This window comes from Pristiophorus japonicus, chromosome 3 (assembly GCF_044704955.1).
Source record: "Pristiophorus japonicus isolate sPriJap1 chromosome 3, sPriJap1.hap1, whole genome shotgun sequence".
In the NCBI taxonomy this organism is placed as follows: domain Eukaryota; kingdom Metazoa; phylum Chordata; class Chondrichthyes; family Pristiophoridae; genus Pristiophorus; species Pristiophorus japonicus.
Window position 1 is genome coordinate 116,674,368 of NC_091979.1, and position 22,975 is coordinate 116,697,342.

Here is a 22,975-nt window from a genome sequence, read left to right on the forward strand (position 1 = left end):
GTTAAGGGCAGCAGAAAGGCTGCACGGGAGAATTAACCTCCGCAATTTTTAGTTTTGACCCCTCCTGCAGCCCTCTCCTGGGTTCCGAATACTCCTCGCATTGAGGCACCGAGCTTTCAGGCTTTGGGCAGAAGAGTGTCGAAATTTTTCAACACCAAAGTGCTACTGCTAGATGTCTCCTCAATGACCAGAGATGGCTAATTAATACGCCACTGGTTTGATCTATGCAAAGCAACTGCCCATCCTGCATTTGTCACCGCTGATCTTCCTCTGGATGGCTACTTCCTTTTCGACACTCTTCTGCCCAAAGCCTGAAAGCTCAGTGCCTCAATGCGAGGAGTATTTTGAACCCAGGAGAGGGCTCTGAGCTAGTTAGAATGGGTGAGAGCGCTGATGAACAGAACCCCAAGGAAGAATGCAAAAGGCAAGAGGCAACAGAGCAGAGTAGCACTGGGGTAAGTGTAAACCACAAGGTGATAGGAAGGGACAATATGTATGAATATAAAGGGGCTGCAGGAGCAGTCAAAACTAAAAATCATGGTTTAAAAACTAGTATTAAAACACCCTACCTAAACGCACGCAACATTCGAAATAAAGTAAATGAGTTGACGGCACAAATCATTACAAATGGGTATGATTTGGTGGTCATTACAGAAACGTGGTTGCAGAGTGGCCAAGACTGGGAATTAAACATACAGGGGTATCTGACAATTCGGAAGGATAGACAAGAAGGGAAAGGAGGTGGGGTAGCTCTGTTAATAAAGGATGATATCAGGGCAGTTGTGAGAGATGATATTGGCTCGAGTGAACAAAATGTTGAATCATTGTGGGTAGAGATTAGAGATAACAAGGGGAAAATGTCACTGGTGGGCGTAGTTTATAGACCCCCAAATAATAACTTCACGGTGGGGCGGACAATAATCAAGGGAATAATGGATGCATGTGAAAAAGGAACGGCAGTAATCATGGGGGGATTTTAACCTACATATCGATTGGTCAACTCAAATCGCATGGGATAGCCTTGAGGAGGAATTCATAGAATCATACGGGATTGTTTCTTAGAACAGTATGTTACAGAACCTACAAGGGAGCAAGCTATCTTAGATCTGGTCCTGTGTAATGAGACAGGAATAATAAACGATCTCCTAGTAAAAGATCCTCTCGGAATGAGTGATCACAGTATGGTTGAATTTGTAATACAGATTGAGGGTGAGGAAGTAGTGTCTCAAACGAGTGTACTATGCTTAAACAAAGGGGACTACAGTGGGATGAGGACAGAGTTGGTTAAAGTAGACTGGGAACACTGACTAAACAGTGGCACAATTGAGGAACAGTGGAGGACTTTTAAGGAGCTCTTTCATGGTGCTCAACAAAAATATATTCCAATGAAAAAGGGCAGTAAGAGAAGGGTTAACCAGCCGTGGATAACCAAGGAAATAAAGGAGTGCATCAAATTAAAAACCAATGCATATAAGGTGGCCAAGGTTAGTGGGAAACTAGAAGATTGGGAAAATTTTAAACAACAGCAAAGAATGACTAAGAAAGCAATAAAGAAAGGAAAGATAGATTACGAAAGTAAACTTGCGCAAAACATCAAAACAGATAGTAAAAGCTTTTACCGATATATAAAACGGAAGAGAGTGACTAAAGTAAATGTTGGTCCCTTAGAAGGTGAGAAGGGGGATTTAATAATGGGAAATGTGGAAATGGCTGAGACCTTAAACAATTATTTTGCTTCGGTCTTCACAGTGGAAGACACAAAAACCATGCCAAAAATTGCTGGTCACAGGAATGTGGGAAGGGAGGACCTTGAGATGATCACTATCACTAGGGGGGTAGTTCTGGACAGGCTAATGGGACTCAAGGTAGACACGTCCCCTGGTCCTGATGAAATGCATCCCAGGGTATTAAAAGAGATGGCGGAAGTTATAGCAGATGCATTCTTTATAATCTACCAAAATTCTCTGGACTCTGGGGAGGTACCAGTGGATTGGAAAGCAGCTAATGTAACGCCTCTGTTTAAAAAAGGGGGCAGACAAAAGGCAGGTAACTATAGGCCGGTTAGTTTAACATCTGTAGTGGGGAAAATGCATGAAGCTATCGTTAAGGAAGAAATAGTGGGACATCTAGATAGGAATAGTGCAATCAAGCAAATGCAACATGGATTCATGAAGGGGAAATCATGTTTAACTAATTTATTGGAATGCTTTGAGGATATAACAAGCATGGTGGATAGAGGTGTACCGATGGATGTGGTGTATTTAGATTTCCAAAAGGCATTCAATAAGGTGCCACACAAAAGGTTACTGCAGAAGATAAAGGTACGCGGAGTCAGAGGAAATGTATTAGCATGGATCGAGAATTGGCTGGCTAACAGAAAGCAGAGAGTCGGGATAAAGGGTCCTTTTCGGGTTGGAAATCGGTGGTTAGTGGTGTGCCACAGGGATCGGTGCTGGGACAACAACTGTTTACATATACATAGATGACCTGGAAGAGGGGACAGAGTGTAGTGCAACAAAATTTGCAGATGACACAAAGATTAGTGGGAAAGCGGGTTGTGTAGAGGACACAGAGAGGCTGCAAAGAGATTTAGATAGGTTAAGCGAATGGGCTAAGGTTTGGCAGATGGAATATGATGTCGGAAAATGTGAGGTCATCCACCTTGGAAAAAAAACACAATAAAAGGGAATATTATTTGAATGGGGAGAAATTACAACATGCTGCGGTGCAGAGGGACCTGGGGGTCCTTGTGCACGAATCCCAAAAAGTTAGTTTGCAGGTGCAGCAGGTAATCAGGAAGGCGAATGGAATGTTGGCCTTCATTGCGAGAGGGATGGAGTACAAAAGCAGGGAGGTCCTGCTGTAACTGTACAGGGCATTGGTAAGGCCGCACCTGGAGTACTGCGTGCAGTTTTGGTCACCTTACTTAAGGAAGGATAAACTAGCCTTGGAGGGGGTACAGAGACGATTCACTAGGCTGATTCCGGAGATGAGGGGGTTACCTTATAATGATAGATTAAGTAGACTGGGTCTTTACTTGTTGGAGTTCAGAAGGATGAGGGGTGATCTTATAGAAACATTTAAAATAATGAAAGGGATAGACAGGATAGAGGCAGAGAGGTTGTTTCCATTGGTCAGGGAGACTAGAACTAGGGGGCACAGCCTCAAAATACGGGGGAGCCAATTTAAAACCGAGTTGAGAAGGAATTTCTTCCCCCAGAGGGTTGTGAATCTGTGGAATTCTCTGCCCAAGGAAGCAATTGAGGCTAGCTCATTGAATGTATTCAAATCACAGATAGATAGATTTTTAACCAATAAGGGAATTAAGGGTTATGGGGAGCGGGCGGGTAAGTGGAGCTGAGTCCACGGCCAGATCAGCCATGACCTTTTTGAATGGCGGAGCAGGCTCGAGTGGCTAGATGGCCTACTCCTGTTCCTAATTCTTATGCTCTGATGTAATGACGGTAGTATAGATGGCTCTACACAAACAGAAGTTGAACTGACTGCATCATACTCCATATTGTATTGTGTCTACCATGGAATAAAGCAGCTTACGAAGCGAACCAATCCAAACAACACCTTGCCAAGCATTAACTTGGCCTGCATTCAGAGAGATTAAAGAAGTACACGCTTAAGATGGAAATCTGGTCCAGATCGCAAGGGAGTTTCATTGTTTCACTCCTGGATCCCGCTACCTTGTTAACAGATAAGGACTGTAGAAGTCAACTTCTGTAAAAAGGCAGGCAATCGGACAATTTAATGAAGCGACTAAACCTGATTAGATACTGGAGGCTTATCCAAATTCATAGCAGAGAGTTTTGTCTTATGCTCCGAGTTAGAGAGCCAATTTGGGGTAAACTGTGGGACATGTTTGTGCTGGAACCGATGCCCATTGGGAACTGAAGGAAGGCTGCACTAACTCACTTTACGTACAAATAACAGGGGAAGGAACAGGATTAAACTCTTTGGATGAGTCAGGTACAACCACAGGTCTTGGAGGTGAAAGGATCATATGACAACCCATTATAGCACTGAGGTGCTATGGTAACAGTTTCTTTAAAACATTTTACAAAGTTCAGGTCTGCCGTAGATATTCTCTTGGGTACAGCTGGGTTGGTCACTTCTGTAAGCGGTTCCTGCGCCTCGGGTTTCAGAATGTGTCCTTACTTCCCAACATAGCATAACCCAGGGGTGTAACAAAACTATCCACGTGATCTGAACTGCATACCATGTCTTATCGTGTCAGCTGTGGCTCAGTGGGTAGCACACTCACCTGAGTCAGAGGGTTGTGGGTTCCAGTTCCACTCCATGAACTTGAGCACATAAATATATGCCGACACTCCAGTGCAGTGCTGAGGGAGTGCTGCACTGTTGGAGGTGCCGTCTTTTAGATGCGACGTGACACCGAGGCCCCATCTGCCCTCTCAGGCGGACGTAAACGGTTCGTCCTCGTCCTCGTCCTCCTCCTCCTCCTCCTCCTCCTCGTTATAGCTTCGCTACACTGTCTTCCCTGATCATCTTTCTTTCTTTCTTTCTTTCTTTCGCCTTGCGTCTTTCTCATGACCCATGTTTAACCTCAACTTCAACTCTCGGTAACCCCTTTTTTTTTCCTGTCGATTCTGCAGTTGTCTGCATCTTGACATTTCTTTAGCTATTTTCCCATGATTCCCTATTTCCATCCCTCTGCCACATTTACAATCCTTCTATATCCATTCTCAGTTTCACTATGTTAAAGGTGCTATATAAATAAAAGTAGTTGTTGTTGTTGCTAGGCTGTGCTCTCTTCCCAGAGCTAATTGACTGATATCACATGTCCCTTTGTTCCCAGGAAGTGGGAGGACTGATGCCCTGATTTCGTCCCTGTTCAGGATTCACCAATAGGCCTATCAATCAAACTGGCTACCTCCTTCCCAAGAGTATATTTTCAGCAGACTTGCTGTCTATCCAAGAACACCATCGTAAGTGGATAGCCTACTGATAGTCTGAAGTGAGATAATGGCCCGGAATTTTCGGTAGTAGTAATGGGGAAACTGTCAGCGCTCGCTGTTATTACTGTATAAAATTGACTGCAACTTCTGCCGTTGGCACATTTAAAAATTGCAGAAATAGATTTTGTTCAGATAATTACATTTCTCTCTTTAATCCCATATGTATGTCCCAATTTTTATGTTGCTTTCTGAACAATGATTTTAATGTGATTTATATTCCCTGCTTTTTACTTCATGCTTTGCTTAATCTGATTAGCTGGTGAGCCTGCCTGCTTCCTGTCCTGTTGCTGGATGCCACAGATCCCCTGTAGAAAGTATTAAATTGACACTAATGCCAGAAATGAGGAAATCTACACTCTAGAGCCCACTAAATCTTTGTGAGCAGCTGTTAGAGGTCAGCAGCAAGCACCATCCCTTTGCCATTACTGCAAAATCCAGGCCAATATATTGCTTATTGCCCCGAACATTGTGGAAAACAGTAAGGAAACTTGGTTCATTAATAAATCAATTCCGTCTTTATCTCAGTGATGAGAAAAGAGGATATTAAACCGGTGTAAACTCTGTTCATTTTAAGCACAATACTTAAACCTAACTCATTCCCAAATCTTTCCTATGGAAAAATGGTTCAAAACAAATCCCAAAACTCAACACATGTAATTTACATTTTGATTGGTTTTATCTGACAGCATAATGGCCGAAGCCTTCTCCCACAACTCCAGTGGGGTGAGATTTCTGGTCACCCCAAAAATCCCCTGCTGAACCCAGTAACATTTACAGGTCTGGGATTATTTACATATGGGAGAAAGCGCCCAACTTCTGTTGAGGAATCATACCAGTATGGGGGTTGGGGAGGGCAGGGGAAAGAGGGGGAAAAGTACTGGGAGAAATAGATGGCTGGCAAGCTGCTTTAATGGTTCAAAGAATTTCAGTTTCACTAATGGGGCTTATACACAGTGGCATTGAACAGTTGCAGTCTTCAATTTCCACTCTAGGTCCCCCTCTGCTGAACTGTGAATGCAAGATAACACAGCCCTGGTGCCCAGTATCCAAAAGCACAAATGGCAGGAATTACAGCAGAGGCTATGTTTTCCATATTTGCATATATTTACTGTGTGCCCAGATCATATCATATCATATCATCCCCCCCCCCCCCGCAGCCAGCAGAAAATATCCATGAGGCAGGGAAGCAGCAAAGCACATCCCAAGTTGCTTTCTGTCCCCATCCATTCCAGATCCTCCATAGCATATCAGCTGAGTTGTGGGAAGAGAAGAGATGGAAAGCCTAGACTCAAGATTTAAAGCAAAAGATTAACTTGCACTATTAAGAGACAGAACAAAAACATTGAAATAGATATAATATCATACCTGTTATCATATACTTCTTGCTCTTTTACATACTGTTGCATTAATTCTTCTTGTTTCTTTTTTTCATATGATATTTTTTGTTCTGCCATCCATACCTCAAAGAAGATACATATTAAAATGTAGTCACCATGCCACTTTTTGTATCCAATGTTAAATATAAGTATGCGACTTTCAAAGTAAATTATTGAATTCTAACAGCATAATTTTCCTAGAAAAGTCAACCGTGAAATATTTTAGGCTGGCTGCAAAGCTTCACGTTACACACACACACACTCCAAGTTTTTTTTAAAAAAGGCACTAAATAAGCTTACATTTTCAACATCTAATTATCTCCCTTCTATCTATAAAGTCATTAAAAATATTTTGGCACCATGCACTTCCCTCCAAATGTACTTCGATGCAGATTAAATTTTCGGTATTTAATGTGTGAACAAACATTACTACTTCATGTTAAACTGTTAACTCTATTTCTCTCTCCACACATGCTGCCTGACCTGCTGAGTATCTCCAGTATTTTCTGTTTATGTTTCAGATTTTCAGCAGTAAATTACTTTTGTATTATTCTTTCTTAGTTCCGAGGTCCAAGTCATTCAACAGACGAGAAGCCTCTGGCTCATGTATGAAATCAAGGAACAAGTTGAGGTGAATTTATAGCAAAAGGGGCAAAATGTTAGTTAGGGATAGCTTTAGCTTACACAGACCTGTTTAACGCACCAGCGGAGAGTCAACCACAGTGAACAAATCTCAACCACGTGATGAACAAATCTCATTTGTTAAAATCCATGAGCACTTGAACTAAGCAGTTGAGTAGTAAGCTTAGTATAACAAAAGGTCATCGATCTGAAATGTTAGCCAGAATCTTACCAGCCCTGCAAGTGCGGGTTTGGAGGCGGGCCCGCTGTCAAAATGGCCGTGATTGACAACGGGGCGAGATCTTGCTTTGAACATAGAAACATAGAAACATAGAAAATAGGGGCAGGAGTATGCCATTCGAGCCTGCACCGCCATTCAATGAGTTCATGGCTGAACATGCAACTTCAGTACCCCAATCCTGCTTTCTCACCATACCCCTTGAACCCCCTAGTAGTTAGGACTACATCTAACTCCTTTTTGAATATATTTAGTGAATTGGCCTCAACAACTTTGTGGCAGAGAATTCCACAGGTTCACCACTCTCTGGGTGAAGAAGTCTCTCCTCATCTCGGTCCTAAATGGCTTACCCCTTATCCTTAGACTGTGACCCCTGGTTCTGGACTTCCCCAAAATTAATAAGAACATAAGAACATAAGAATTAGGAACAGGAGTAGGCCATCTAGCCCCTCGAGCCTGCTCCGGCCATTCAACAAGATCATGGCTAATCTGGCCGTGGACTCAGCTCCACTTACCCGCCCGCTCCCCATAACCCTTAATTTCCTTATTGGTTAAAAATCTATCCATCTGTGATTTGAATACATTCAATGAGCTAGCCTCAACTGCTTCCTTGGGCAGAGAATTCCACAGATTCACAACCCTCTGGGAGAAGAAATTCCTTCTCAACTCGGTTTTAAATTGGCTCCCCCATATTTTGAGGCTGTACCCCCTAGTTCTAGTCTCCCCGACCAGTGGAAACAACTTCTCTGCCTCTATCCTGTCTATCCCTTTCATTATTTTAAATGTTTCTATAAGATCACCCCTCATCTTTCTGAACTCCAACGAGTAAAGACCCAGTCTACTCAATCTATCATCATAAGGTAACCCCCTCATCTCCGGAATCAGCCTAGTGAATCGTCTCTGTACCCCTTCCAAAGCTAGTATATCCTTCCTTAAGTAAGGTGACCAAAACTGCACGCAGTACTCCAGGTGCGGCCTCACCAATACCCTGTACAGTTGCAGCAGGACCTCCCTGCTTTTGTACTCCCATCCCTCTCGCAATGAAGGCCAACATTCCATTCGCCTTCCTGATTACCTGCTGCACCTGCAAACTAACTTTTTGGAACCAAATTTTAATTTGATTTTACGTTTTAAAGTTTAATTTGTTTTAATTGCCGGTGTTTTTAGTGTCCCCCTCTCCTTTTATAGGGGGCACTGGAAAAAGGAAAAAACTTGATTTTAGTGCCCCAAAAAAAACCCCCAAACAAACAAAAAAAAAAGGGCCTTGTAAATGTCTGGTGTGTCATCCAGGTCGGGTGGCACGGATAAATGTTTTATGTTTTGCAGGTAGACTCAGAGTTTCGTGCACAAGGACCCCCAGGTCCCTCTGCACTGCAGCATGTTGTAATTTCTCCCCATTCAAATAATATTCCCTTTTATTGTCTCCCCCGCCCCCCCCCCCAAGGTGGATGACCTCACATTTTTCGACATTGTATTCCATCTGCCAAACCTTAGCCCATTCGCTTAACTTATCTAAATCTCTCTGCAGCCTCTGCACAACCCGCTTTCCCACTAATCTTAGTGTCATCTGCAAATTTTGTTATACTACACTCTGTCCCCTCTTCCAGGTCATCTATGTATATTGTAAACAGTTGTGGTCCCAGCACCGATCCCTGTGGCACACCACTAACCACCGATTTCCAACCCGAAAAGGACCCATTTATCCCGACTCTCTGCTTTCTGCCAGCCAGTTCTCTCTCCATGCTAATACATTTCCTCTGACTCCACGTACCTTTATCTTCTGCAGTAACCTTTTGTGTGGCACCTTATTGAATGCCTTTTGGAAATCTAAATACACCACATCCATCGGTACACCTCTATCCACCATGCTCGTTATATCCTCAAAGAATTCCAGTAAATTAGTTTCACATGATTTCCCCTTCATGAATCCATGTTGCGTCTGCTTGATTGCACTATTCCTATCTAGATGTCCCGCTATTTCTTCTTTAATGATAGCTTCAAGCATTTTCCCCACTACAGATGTTAAACTAACCGGCCTATAGTTACCTGCCTTTTGTCTGCCCCCTTTTTAAAAAAAAACAGAGACGTTACATTAGCTGCTTTCCAATCCGCTGGTACCTCCCCAGAGTCCAGAGAATTTTGGTAGATTATAACGAATGCATCTGCTATAACTTCCGCCATCTCTTAATACCCTGGGATGCATTTCATCAGTACCAGGGGACTTGTCTACCTTCAGTCCCATTAGCCTGTCCAGCACTACCCTCGTTGTGATAGTGATTGTCTCAAGGTCCTCCCTTCCCACATTCCCGTGACCAGCAATTTTTGGCATGGTTTTTGTGTCTTCCACTGTGAAGACCAAAGCAAAATAACCGCCTCCTTGTCAGTTTCCAAAGTTCACAGAGCCGACTCCAAACCACAAGCCAGACAATTAACATTATTAAAAGGTACTTTAAAGATATTTAAAAAGAATTTTATTAGGTGCTTTTACCATTTTTCTAACTTTTTCAGGAGCTTCCAGTCAGGTACGTCTGTCGGGTTTGTCAATGACTCTCCACTGCTTTGACTAGCTGACAGAAGTGGTATAAAAGCTACCATTTCACAGCTGTTCATTTTCCAATCTCAGAAGCTGAAGCCTTCAGGATTTGGGCGGCACTTTTGAGCAGTATGCTGTTTGGAAGTGTTTGCAGTGAACTCTCTATCCACCGTCACCTCCTTGGAGCACCTTCTCTCACCACGGACAGATCGCTTCTGTCATCTCAACTTCAGCTATCATCTATTCCATCAGCATCGGTGCCCTTGAGAAAATCTCACCGTGGTCCTCAGAATCCCACCACAATCAGCTCCAACACCATCACTAAACACACCAACATCACCACCACCACCACCACCACACTTCTCAGCAATCAGCTGATGCTACACAGGAAACAGGGCATCAGCACCCGACCACATTGCTGCCCAGGAGGCAGGGATGGTCTCACCATGGCCACAGTTACTTCACTGGATGCTGTACACCCTGGCTGCCACATATTGCGCCAAGTTGGTACTACCCCACACCAACACCATAAAGCATCCCTGCAATGTCCAAGCCATTCCATTCACGCTCGTCACCATTATATCTTACCATTCACTACAACTCACTAAGACATTTCCAAAGGTTCACACAAATCTGTCTAGGAACACAAAAAGTGTTTAAAATAAAGATTTCAATGTTTGACAACACATTAGCAGAAACTCTACATGAACATTTGCTAAAAGACCCAAGTGCGTACCCTTGTGTGTTGGTAGTTGGTATGATTGGACAAGGATGAGGGCGAGAGGGGTGGCTAGTGAGATGGGGATGTGATAATGTAGATAGAGAGAAAGGGATAGGTGGAGGTGCAAGGTAGGTTGGTGTAAGTAAGGATGTGAAGTAGTCGGGTGGGATGAGTGATGGGGATGTAATGAATGGCACAGCAGGATGAGGTTGAACGTGGCTTTGCAGTAACGTTTCGTGATCTACTGAGATCATTGAAAGGTTTTCGCCACTGCATCCAGCTCCTCCTGATGACATCCCTGCTTGTGCCCTCCTATGCAATGTGCAACCAGGCTGCGATGGTGTCCTGGGGTGGTCTCTTCCGCCCATTGGAAGGGAAGAGAACCTTCCTTGGGAGAGCCTGGATGCAGTCGTGCATCTTTGTGCAATACGACTTGGTGTTTGCAGCATCTCAATGCTGCAGAACACTGACAGAACAACTGTCAAAATCAATGTGGCCATGGTCCCTTTCAGGAAACCAGCTGACTGATGCATCATCAGACCTGCTTTCTTCAATTGGCCAGGAACCTCGCAGGGCAGCTTAACAAGCCCCATCAACTAAAGATTCTTCACACAGAGCGGGATGGATCCAGGAGCCATGCCACCGACTCCAGACTCGCCACAGTTGGAGAGATCGCAGCCATTACCTCGGTTTCTCTCTTCACAGAGGCTGCCTGACCTGCTGAGTATTTCCAGCATTTCCTGTTTTTATTTAGTATGTGGCTGTTGGGTCTTTTTAAAATCTTACCTAGATTATGGCTTTCATTCCTAGATCACTCTCAAATCTTTCCTATACAATCCCCATTTCTTTGAGAACATATACCCTTGCTTTGAGATCGGGATAAGTTTTCAATTTTGTATCCAGGAACACAAACAGAAAGCCCTGTTTTGTAATTACTATTAAGTGTTACATAATTATATGCCTCGCTCAATCTCCAAAAGCAAGTGAATTTATTAAGCAAAGAATAAGTGACTAATCTAACAGCAAGATAAGAGACATATTTATGTTAGAAAGTATTTTACTCAATTCTAAAGGAGAGGAATAGAAGGGAGTGGAGGTGAGTGTAGGGGAGTATAGAGGGAGAAACAGGAGCGAGTGGAGAAAAGAGCAGATGGAAGGGGGGGGGGCGGGCAGTACAAATGTTGCATCATCTGGGCGTAAAGGTGCTAACAGAGGCCAGGCAATTTTTATGTCTTTGGATATGGGTTCATAAGCTGCAGGAGCAAGATCTGGCTTGTTGTGGCTTGGTTTTCTCTTCTTTTCATGGGAATGTGATTTTTCTGCTCATCAGTCAGATGCTACAAATTAATTTGATCTCTGAAAAGTAGTGGGTAGGGAGATTTTGCTCATCACAAAATCTTTTGTGAAAGTGCAACTGTCCATTCCCGCGTTTGACAAGGAGCTCAGATGGCCATCTTGCTGCATGCTGCATTCAGCCATGGCAAGTCATGGGTGCCTTTTAGCTTGTTCCTTACCGGACATTTCTTTTAATTGATTTGCAAGGTCCAGCATCTTGCCGATATTTCTTAAGATGCTCTAGGTTTTCGAAAGACTTTTTCCCCCAAAATTTATTTTTTTCAACAGCAACAACAACTTGCATTTATATTGTGCCTTTAACATAGTAAAACATCCCAAGGTGCTTCACAACAGCATAATCAGACGAAAATTAACACTGAGCAAAAGGAGGAGACAAGTGACCCAACGCTGGGTCAAAGAGGTAGGTTCTTAAGAGTTTGATTACAAAAGTGGGTTACTTATTTCTGCTTTGGGTGGCCCCGTCATATGACGTTGGGTAATAGAAACATAGAAATTAGGTGCAGGAGTAGGCCATTCGGCCTCTCGAGCCTGCACCACCATTCAATAAGTTTATGGCTGATCATTCAACCTCAGTACCCCTTTCCTGCTTTCTTTCCATACCCCTTGATCCCTTTGGCCGTAAGGGCCATATCGAACTCCCTTTTGAATATATCTAACGAACTGGCCTCAACAACTTTCTGCGGTAGAGAATTCTCCAGGTTAACCACTCTCAAAAGAAGCTTCTCCTCATCTCGGTCCTAAATGGCTTACCCCTTAGTCTTAAACAGTGAACCTTGGTTCTGAAACTCCCCAGTAACAGGAACATTCTTCTGGCCTCTAACCTGTCCAATCCCGTCAGAGTTTTATATGTTTGTATGAGATCCCCTCTCATTCTTCTAAACCCCAGTGGATACAAGCCCAGTTGATCCAGTCTCTCCTCATATGTCAGTCCTGCCATCCCAGGAATCAGTCTGGTGAACCTTCGCTGTACTCCCTCAATAGCAAGAACGTCCTTCCTCAGATTAGGAGACCAAAACTGAACTCAATATTTTAGGTGTGGCCTCACCCAGGCTCTGTACAACTGCAGTAAGACCTCCCTACTCCTATACTCAAATCCCCTAGCTAGGAAGGCCAACATGCCATTTGCCTTCTTCACCGCCTGCCATACCTGTTTGCCAACCTTCAGTGACTGATGTATCATAACACCCAGGTCGCGTTGCACCTCCCCTTTTCCTAATCTGTCACCATTCAGATAATATTCTGTCTTCCTGTTTTTTCTACCAAAGTGGGTAACCTCACATTTATCCACATTATACTGCATCTGCCATGCATTTTCCCATTCACCTAGCCTGTCCAAGTCACCCTGTAGCCTCTTTGCATCCTCCTCACAGTTCACACCACCACCCAGCTTAGTGTCATCTGCAAACTTGGAGATATTACACTCAATTCCTTCATCTAAGTCATTGATGTATATTGTAAATAGCTGCGGTCCCAGCACTGAGCCCTGCGGCACTCCACTGGTCACTGCCTGCCATTCTGAAAAGGACCCGTTTATTCCGACTCTCTGCTTTCTGTCTGCCAACCAGTTTTCTATCCACGTCAATACATTACCCCCAATACCATGTGCTTTAATTTTGCACACTAATCTCTTGTATGGGACCTTGCTATGCTCACTGCACCACCAACAGGTGCAAAACCTTTGGACTGCTGTGACCATGCAGCATTTTTAATGCAGAATAGATGGTCAGTTCCACAACTAATAGTCAGCTCCAAAATAATTGCTCGTCATGCATTTAATTAGTAGCTCACTAGCTGCACTCTTGCCTCAGAGTCAAAGGTCATGGGTTCAAGCTCCATTCCAGAACATGAGCACATAATCTACACTGACATTTCAGTGCAGTACAGGTACAGCGTTGAGAATCCGGAAGCCTCAAGACCGCTCTGGTTCCTGTGTTTTTCCGGACTCCGGAATGTCTTTACAACTTCCCGAATCCGGAAATGCCTGAGCCCAGGGTCGTATACTTTCGGACTTCGGAACATCTTTCTGACATCTCGAGTCCAGAAACGCCTGGGCCGAGGGAGGTAGGTAGGTAGGTGGAGGGGGTGGTTGGGCGGCTGAGTGGCAGAGGGGGGTTAGCCCGAGGTGGTGACAAGGTCGGCGGCGGGTTGTCGGCCCAAGGCGGGGTCGCCAGTGGCGAAGTCAGCAGCAGCCCGAGGCTGAGGCGGAAGAGGTCGGCCCGAGGCGGGGGGGGAAAGACAGGTCGGCCCGAGGAAGAGGGGGGTGGGGGGTGGGAGGCGGAGGGGGAGGGGGGGGGGGGGGGAGGGGCCGGCGGCGGCGGGGTTGGCCCGAGGCAGGTGCGAGGCCTAGGCGGCCCGAGGTGGGAGTCCGGATTCAGGAACATTTTCCAGATTTCGGACGACCCCACCACGGATCGTCCCCATCATATATGTATGGTTGGGGTTACTAGCCACCAGGTGGCACCACTCTGAGGTCATTGGGCTGTATGCACATGTGTGCGGCCCAGCTATAAAAGGCAAGCCATCATGTAATGTAATCACTTTGGGCCCTAATAAAGCAGAGCCAGGTTTGTACATGTTGTTTACAGTATTCAGTCTATTGAGTTATTACATACATTTGGTGATGAGGTAACTTAAGAACCTTCTCATGCAAAAATGAGCACAATTGGAATTCTGGAGAGGTTCGTGGAGGGAGAGGACTGGACAGATTTTGTAGCTCGCCTGGACCAGTACTTCGTGGCCAACAAAATGGAGGAACCCACTGATGCAGTTAGGCGCAGGGTGGGCTTCCTCACGGTTTGCGGTCCGAAAATCTGTGGACTCAAAGAATCTTCTCTCGCCTGCAAGTCCAATGGACAAGGACTATGAGGAATTGTGTGCTCTGGTACGTGACCATCTCAAACCAGAAGGCGGCATCATCATCTCACGATATCGATTCTACACGCACGGTGGTTCTGAGGGCCAGGATGTGTCGGAATATGTTGCCGACCAAAGACGTCTAGCTGGACCGTGTAAGTTCGAAAACATAGAAGCATAGAAAATAGGTGCCGGAGAAGGCCATTTGGCCCTTCGAGCCTGCACCGCGATTCAATATCATGGCTAATCATGCAACTTCAGTACCCCACTCCCACTTTCTCTCCATACCCCCTGATCCCCTTCGCTGTAAGGGCCACATCTAATTCCCTCTTCAATATGTCCAACCAACTGGACTCCACAACTTTGTGGTAGAGAATTCCACAAGTTCACAACTCTCTGGGTGAAGAAGTTTCTCCTCATCTCGGTCCTATATGGCTTAGCCCTTATACTTAGATTGTGACCCCTGGTTCTGGACTTCCCCAACATCGGGAACATTCTTCCAGCATTTAACCTGTCCAATCCACTCAGAATGTTATATGTTTCTATGAGATCCCCTCTCATTCTTCCAAATTCCAGTGAGTATAAGCCTAGCCGATCCAGTCTTTCTTCATATGTCAGTCCTGCCATCCCGGGAATCAGTCTGGTGAACCTTTGCTGCACTCCCTCAATAGCAAGCACATCCTTCCTCAGGTCAGGAGACCAAAACTGCACACAATACTCAAGATGTGGTCTCACCAAGGCCCTGTACAACTGGAGTAAGACCTCTCTGTTCCTATACTCAAATCCTCTCACTATGAAGGCCAGCATGCCATTTGCTTTCTTTACTGCCTGCTGTACCGGCATGCCTACCTTCAGTGACTGATGTACCATGACACCCAGGTCTCTTTGCACCTCCCCTTTTAATAATCTGTCACCATTCAGATAATAATCTGCCTTCCTGTCTTTGCCACCAAAGTGGATAAACTCACATTTATCCACATAATAGGCCCAAGTTTCCACACGATAAAAAACAGGCGCACCTCCGAGCTGGGCGCCCGTTTTTCGCGCCTAAAACGGCGCCGGAAAAAAAACTCGCGATTCTGGAGAGCCCTGCAGCTCCTTGTCTGTTTGACGCGGCACCCAGTGGGGTGGAGCCTACACTCGCGCCGATTTTGTAAGTGGGAGGGGGCGGGTACTATTTAAATTAGTTTTTTTCCTGCCGGCAACACTGCGCGTGCGCGTTGGAGCGTTCGCGCACGCGCAGTGTGAAGGAAACATTGGCACTCGGCCATTTTTGTAGTTCTTTGTAGCTGTTTAATTTTTGAACATTTTTTAATAAAAGCACATTGCCATCAGCACTGAGGCTTCCTGCAGCCTTCTCACTGTCTCCTTCCCCCCCAGCCCCCGCTGCGTTCGGGCGGGCGGGCCCGCACTCCCTCCCGCCGTCGGGAACGGCTTCCTTCCACCTCCCGCTGCGTTCGGGTGGGCGGGCCCGCACTCCCTCTCTCCCGCCGTCGGGAACATCTTCCTTCCCCTTCCCTTCCCCTCCCCCCCCCCCCCCCCCCCCGCTGCGTTCGGGCGGGCGGGCCCGCACCCTTACCCCACGCTGCGTTCGGGCGGGCGGGCCCCCACCCTTACCCCACGCTGCGTTCGGGCGGGCGGGCCCCCACTCACTCCCTCCCTCCCGCCGTCGGGAACGGCTTCCTTCCCCCCCCCCCCCCCCCCGCTGCGTTCAGGTGGGCCCGCACTCCCTCCCTCCCGCTGTCGGGAACGGCTTCCTTCCCCTCCCCCGCTGCCGTCGGGAACGAACGAACGAACTTGTGAGGCTGGCTGAAGCACTTTCACACAGGTAGGAAGATGGTTTATTTCATCTTTTCTTTGCTTATAAATGTTTATTCAGGTTGGATTTATTTGTATAATATTTGTATAAGTATAAATAAGGATTTATTGTAGAATTTAATGACTTCCCTTCCCCCCCCCCCCCCCACCTCGTTCTGGACGCCTAATTTGTAACCTGCGCCTGATTTTTTCATGTGTAGAACAGGTTTTTTCAGTTCTACAAAAATCTTCACTTGCTCCATTCTAAGTTAGTTTGGAGTACGTTTCACTGTGGAAACTTTGAAATCAGGCGTCAGTGGCCGGACACGCCCATTTTTGAAGAAAAAATTCTGTTCCAAAGTCGAACTGTTCTACCTGACTAGAACTGCAGAAAAAAAAATGTGGAGAATTGCGATTTCTAAGATAGTCCGTTCTCCACCAGTTGCTCCTAAAAATCAGGCGCAAATCATGTGGAAACTATATTGCATCTGCCATGCATTTGCCCATTCACCTAACCTGTCCAAGTCACCCTGCAGCCTCTTAGCATCCTCCTCACAGCTCACACTGCCACCCAGCTTCGTGTCATCTGCAAACTTGGAGATATTACATTCAATTCCTTCATCTAAATTATTGATGTATATTGTAAATAGCTGGGGTCCCAGCAACTGAACCTTGCGGCATCTCACTAGTCACTGCCTGCCATTCTGAAAAGGACCAGTTTATTCCCACTCTTTGCTTCCTGTCTGCCAACCAGTTCTCTATCCCCATCAATACATTACCCCCAATTCCATGTGCCTTAATTTTGCACACTCATCTCTTGTGTGGGACCTTGTCAAAAGCCTTTTGAAAGTCCAAATACACCACATTCACTGGTTCTCCCTTATCCACTCTACTAGTTACATCCTCAAAAAATTCTAGAAGATTTGTCAAGCATGATTTCCCTTTCATAAATCCATGCTGACTTGGACCGATCCTGTCACTGCTTTCCAAATGCTCTGCTATTACATCTTTAATAATTGATTCCAGCATTTTCCCCACCACCGATGTCAGGCTAACCGGTCTATAATTCCTTTTTTCTCTCTCCCTCCTTTTTAAAAAAGTGGTGTTACATTAGCTATCCTCCCAATCCATAGGTACTGATCCAGAGTCCATGGAATTTTGGAAAATGACCACCAATGCATCCACTATTTCTAGGGCCACTTCCTTAAGTACTCTGGGATGCAGACTATCAGGTGCTGGGGATTTATCAGCGTTCAGTCCCGTCAGTTTCCCCAACACATTTCCTGACTAATAAGGATTTCCTTCCGGATCCACGCGATACTGGTCATCATCCTCCACGTGGTGTGTCGCAGCACACTTGATCAGCAGCCCGAAAGGTTACATATAAACCTATGAACAGTGACGGAAAGGCAAAGAGCACCCAGCCCAACCAGTCCGCCTCACACAACTGCGACACCCCTTATACTGAAACAATCTACACTCCACCCCAACCGGAGCCATGTGATCTCCTGGGAGAGGCAAAAACCAGATAAAAACCCAGGCCAATTTAGGGAGAAAAAAAATCTGGGAAAATTCCTCTCCGACCCATCCAGGTGAACGAAACTAGTCCAGGAGATCACCCTGGCCATATTCTATTCCCTGCAGTACTTACCATTATATCTGCGCCGTCCAACAAAAGGTCATACAGTCTAATCCCAATTACCAGCTATAGGTCCGTAACCCTGCAGGTTACGGCACTTCAAGTGCCCATGCAACCATCCCTTAAAGGTGGTGAGGGTTTCTGCATCCACCACTCTTCCAGGCAGCGAGTTCCAGATCCCCACAACCCTCTGCCTAAAGAAGCCCCCCCCCCCCCCCAAATTTTCCATCAACCACCTATGCCCCCTCATAATAAACACCTCCACCAATGGCAATAGACCCTTACTATCCACTGTGTCCAGGCCCCTCAATATTTTGTACACCTCAATGAGGTCTCGTCTCAACCTCCTCTGTTCCAATGAGAACAAACCCAGCCTATCCAATCTGTCCTCATAACTAAGATTCTCCATTCCAGGCAGCATCCTAGTAAATCTCTTCTGCACCCTCTCTAGTGCAATCTCGTCCTTCCTATAATATGGCGACCAGAACTGCATGCAGTGCTCCAGCTGTGGCCCAACCAAAGTGTTATACAATTTAAGCATAACCTCCCTGCTCTTATATTCTATGCCTCGGCCAATAAAGACAAGCATTCCATATGCCTTCTTAACCACCTTATGCTACTTTCAGGGATCTGTGGACAAGCACTCCAAGGTCCCTTTGTTGAGCTACACTATTAAGTGGCCTACCGCTTAATGTGTATACCCTTTCCTTATTAGCCCTCCCAAAGTGCATCACCTCACACTTCTCTGAATTTAATTCCATTTGCCACTGCTCTGCCCATCTGACCAATAGATTGATATCCTCCTCCAGCCCATGACTTTCCTCTTCATCAACCACACAGCCAAGTTTAGTGTCGTCTGCAAATTTCTTAATCATACTCCCTATATTCAAATCTAAATCATTGAAATATATCACAAAAAGCAAGGGACCCAATACTGAGCCCTGCGGAACCCTACTGGAAACATCCTTCCAGTCACAAAAACATCCATCAAACATTACCCTTTGCTTCCTACCTCCAAGCCAATTTGCCACTTTACCCTGGATCCCATGGGCTTTAACCTTCATGATCAGTCTATCATGCGGGACCTTATCAAAAGCCTTGCTAAAGTCCATATATACACTACACCGTATGCACTATCCTCATCGACCCTCCTGGTTACCTCCTCAAAAAATTCAATCAGTTTAATCAAACACGATCTTCCCTTAACAAATCCGTGCTGACTGTCCCTAATTAATCCTCGCCTATCCAAATGCAGATTTATCCTGTCTTTCAGGATTTTTTCTAATAGTTTTCCCACCACTGAGGTTAGGCTGACAGGCCTGTAATTATTCTGCCTATCCCCTTTTCCCTTCTTAAACAAGGGTACTACATTAGCAGTCCTCCAATCCTCCGGCACCATGCCCAAATCCAAAGAGGACTGAAAAATGATGGTCAAGGCCTCTGGTATTTCCTCTTTTGCTTCGCTCAACAGCCTAGAATGCATTTCATCCAGGCCTATTTACTTTCAAAGCTGCTAAACCCCTTAATACTTCCTCTCTCTCTATATTTATTTCATCCAGAATATCACACTCCTCCTCTATTAGCAGTATCTGAATTACCTCTTTCCTTTGTGAAAACAGATGCAAAGTATTCGTCAAGAACCCTACCAACATCTTCCGCCTCCACACAAAGATTACCCTCATGGTCTCTAATAGGCCCTACCCTTTCTTTAGTTACTCTCTTCTGTAAATATATTTATAGAATATCTTAGGGTTTTCCTTAATTTTACTGGCCAAGAATTTCTCGTGCTCTCTCTTAGCATTTCTAATATCCTTTTTAATTTTGCCTCTTTGCTTTAGAATCTTTAGAGGAATATAGAAAGTTTTCAGTCGTCGATATATTTCCCTACATCACTGCACATCAAAAGCACTTTGGGACATCCCGAGGTTGTGAAAGGCAGTATATAAATGAAAGTTCTTTTTTACTTTACTGAACAAATTCCGTTCTTCAAACCTTCAGTTCTAAAGCCAGTTTAAACTAATATGTATGAGCTTGTTATAAGAACTAAATCTGTATATGCACAGTAATTGGATTGTTAGAGACAGCCACCAACTAGAATTGGACAAAAATACTTAATTTTGTGTCAGGGTTGTGTTGACATAGATGTCTAGAACATTGATGTTGCAAATACGTTACAAACTATCCACTGAGGCTAGACAACGCTAAGAACAACTTGCATTTAAATAACACCTTTAATGTAGAAAAACCTTCCAAAGCACTTCACAGAGACACAGAAAAATGCCCAAACATCAGTCAAAGGAGAAATTAGGAAGGGTGACCAAAACGTTTGGCCAAATAGGTGAGTTTTAAGGATGATCACAAAGTAAGAATCTTGGCTTGCATTCCTTGAGTTTAGCAGGTCGAGGGGGTGATCTAATCAAGGTGTTTAAAATGATTTTTATGGGCTAGATACAGGGAAACAATTTCCTCTGATGGGGGACTCCAGAACAAGGGGCCACAATCTTAAAATCAGAGCTCTGCCCTTCAGGAGTGAAATCAGGAAGCATTTTTTCCAGACAAAGGAGTGGAAATCTAGAACTTTCTCTGCTGGGTGGATGCTGGGTCAATTGAAATTTTCAAGTCTGAGATCAATAGATTTTGGTTAGGTAAAGCTATCAAGGCATATGGATCAAAGGCAGGTAAATGGAGTTCAGATCAGCCATGATCTGATTGATTGGTGCAACAGGCTTGAGGGGCTGAATGGCCAAGTGTGATGTGCTTCAAAGCATTTTAGACACTTGGATGCTACCAATAGGTAAAACTCACAGAAGATAGCTCGCTGAGTAAACAGAATATAGCTTCAAATGTATAAGATTCAGCTAATATAGCATGCTGCAAGTATTTCCAAAAACACTTTCAATATTTAGGAAAGTCCAAGTGACTGAACTAACCTGCTGCTTTGCTATTCCACACAGCATTTGCAGAGATAAACAAGGTTCAGTGGTTTATTGAATTCCATCCTACTGCCCAAGATAACCACTGGCCTGTGTGTAACTTTGTAAAAGGCCTTTGTAAGATCAAAAAAGGCCATGTATAAGGGCTGGCGCTGCTCCCTGCATTTTTCCTGCAGCTCCCCAAGCAATTGCTCTATGCGGAGCTCCATCATGGCAAATGAACCGAAAGTGGGCAGCGGAAATGTTACAAGGATACCCTCAAAGCCTCCCTGGTAAAGTGCGACATCACCACTGACACCTGGGAGTCCCTGGCCGAAGACCGCCCGAGGTGGAGAAAGTGTATCCGGAAGGGCGTTGAGCTCTTTGAATCTCAACGCCGCGAGCGTGAAGAGGTCAGGCGCAGGCAGGGGAAGGAGCGTGCGACAAATCAGTCCCACTCCCCCCTTCCCCCGACGAATGTCTGTCCCACCTCTGACTGGGTCTGTGGTTCTCGTATTGGACTGTTCAGCCACCAAAAGGACTCACTTTAGGAGTGGAAGCCAGTCTTCCTCGATTCCGAGGGACTGCCTATGATGATGAACTTTGTAAAACTGCGGAGAGACCATGTTAAATATCTGGTTTGTAGAATGTACTGTTATAACAATGTGTTATCCTTTGTTTTTTTTATGTTGTATTCATCAAGTTGAGTATTTTTTTAAAGAGTAAGACGACAAGGAAAGGCAGATTGCTGTCTTTACGCATCTCTATACGCGATAAAGCTCTTGGGTGCCCACAAAAGCCGATTCCTGCGAACGGCGCAGGCACCAACCAAAGCAAAACAGGCTGAAAGCTGCCACAGATCTGGGGCACACACGCCGATGAGCGGGCGGCGCTCGGGCCCAGTAACATTGTTGCTGCCCCCTCCCAACAACACCCGCCCTGAGCTGCCGCTCACCTTTTTGATGTTGGACTTGGAGGCCGGATGGAAATCCTTTTTACACATGAAATTGGCGAATGATTTCCCCATGTTGACGGGAACCGCTTCACAGCCGTCGTCACGCCTAAAAATGGGGTAAGGATCAGGAGGAGCCGCGGGTTCCCATAGAGACGGCACTACAGAGCGGGCAGGAGCACTGCCGGGTCAGAGAGGAGGTGAGGGGATCTTGGTGTTTCTTTAATGGCGATGCGTTGCATAATCCCGCCCCGCTCATGTTTAGAAGTGACGGTAGTTTGACGTGTTGATATCCACTAACTGCTTGTGGCAGGGTAACCCGGAAATAAACATTTATCGACATGAACATTTGGGGGTTTACACCGGAATGATATTTGATAATTAGCTTGGCTTGTGATTAAGTAGATGGATGGTTCTGCTAATTCCTAATATGTAAATTCTTATTAATGCAGAATTGAATTTCCCGGAAATGATAGGTGTGATTAACATGAATGACACAACTAGCAAGCCTACTTAAACACCGAGTGCTATTTACTTAAAGTGTCAAAGAGACTGCACTCTTCCAGAGAATTTGTACTTTATAGGATTTGTTCATATCAATCTAAATCACGAACACTTCAGTGCAGTACTGAGGGAGTATTGCTTTGTTGGAAGGTACCAACTTTCAGATGAACCAAGGCCTGTTCAGCAAACATAAAGCAAAGCATTATTTGAGGTGCGATATAAATGTAAGTTATTTATTGGCTGTCAAGATTCAGTTTACATGGTGGATTCTGAGCTGATAGAGTGACACTGGGTTTGAGTCAATGCCACAAATACAACTGCTCCCCCGAGAGAAAGTGTGTGCGTTGTATTAAATTATGATTCAGTTCTTATTATCGTCGAGGCACACAATGTCCATCCAGCAAGGCCACCCAGGTAAGGACTCGGGCTTGCAATAGCTGTGAGCTGTCGATAAACCCTCGCCAGTGATCTCACACATCCTGGGC

The 22,975-nt window shown here is 45.2% G+C and overlaps 2 protein-coding genes across 3 annotated transcripts in view; one reads left to right on the top strand and one right to left on the bottom strand.

The window, feature by feature from the left end:
* The window catches only part of cir1 (corepressor interacting with RBPJ, CIR1), a 96,031-nt gene extending 73,846 nt beyond the window's left edge, over window positions 1-22,185 (bottom strand). The window contains exons 1-2 of the mRNA XM_070875744.1: window positions 21,990-22,185; window positions 6,354-6,448 (exon numbers count right to left, since the gene is read on the bottom strand). Coding sequence (XP_070731845.1) covers window positions 6,354-6,448; window positions 21,990-22,061 — 167 coding nt within the window. The 5' untranslated portion in view covers window positions 22,062-22,185. The remainder of the gene's footprint in view (window positions 1-6,353; window positions 6,449-21,989) is intronic.
* A 41-nt stretch (window positions 22,186-22,226) lies between these two features.
* The window catches only part of scrn3 (secernin 3), a 48,278-nt gene continuing 47,529 nt past the window's right edge, over window positions 22,227-22,975 (top strand). The window contains exon 1 of one of the 2 annotated variants that reach the window (XM_070875742.1): window positions 22,227-22,714. Coding sequence is in view for 1 of the 2 variants with exons in the window: in XM_070875741.1 (XP_070731842.1) it covers window positions 22,655-22,701 (47 nt within the window). In the remaining variant the exon portion in view is untranslated. The remainder of the gene's footprint in view (window positions 22,715-22,975) is intronic. The other variant, XM_070875741.1, reaches the window with a different exon arrangement.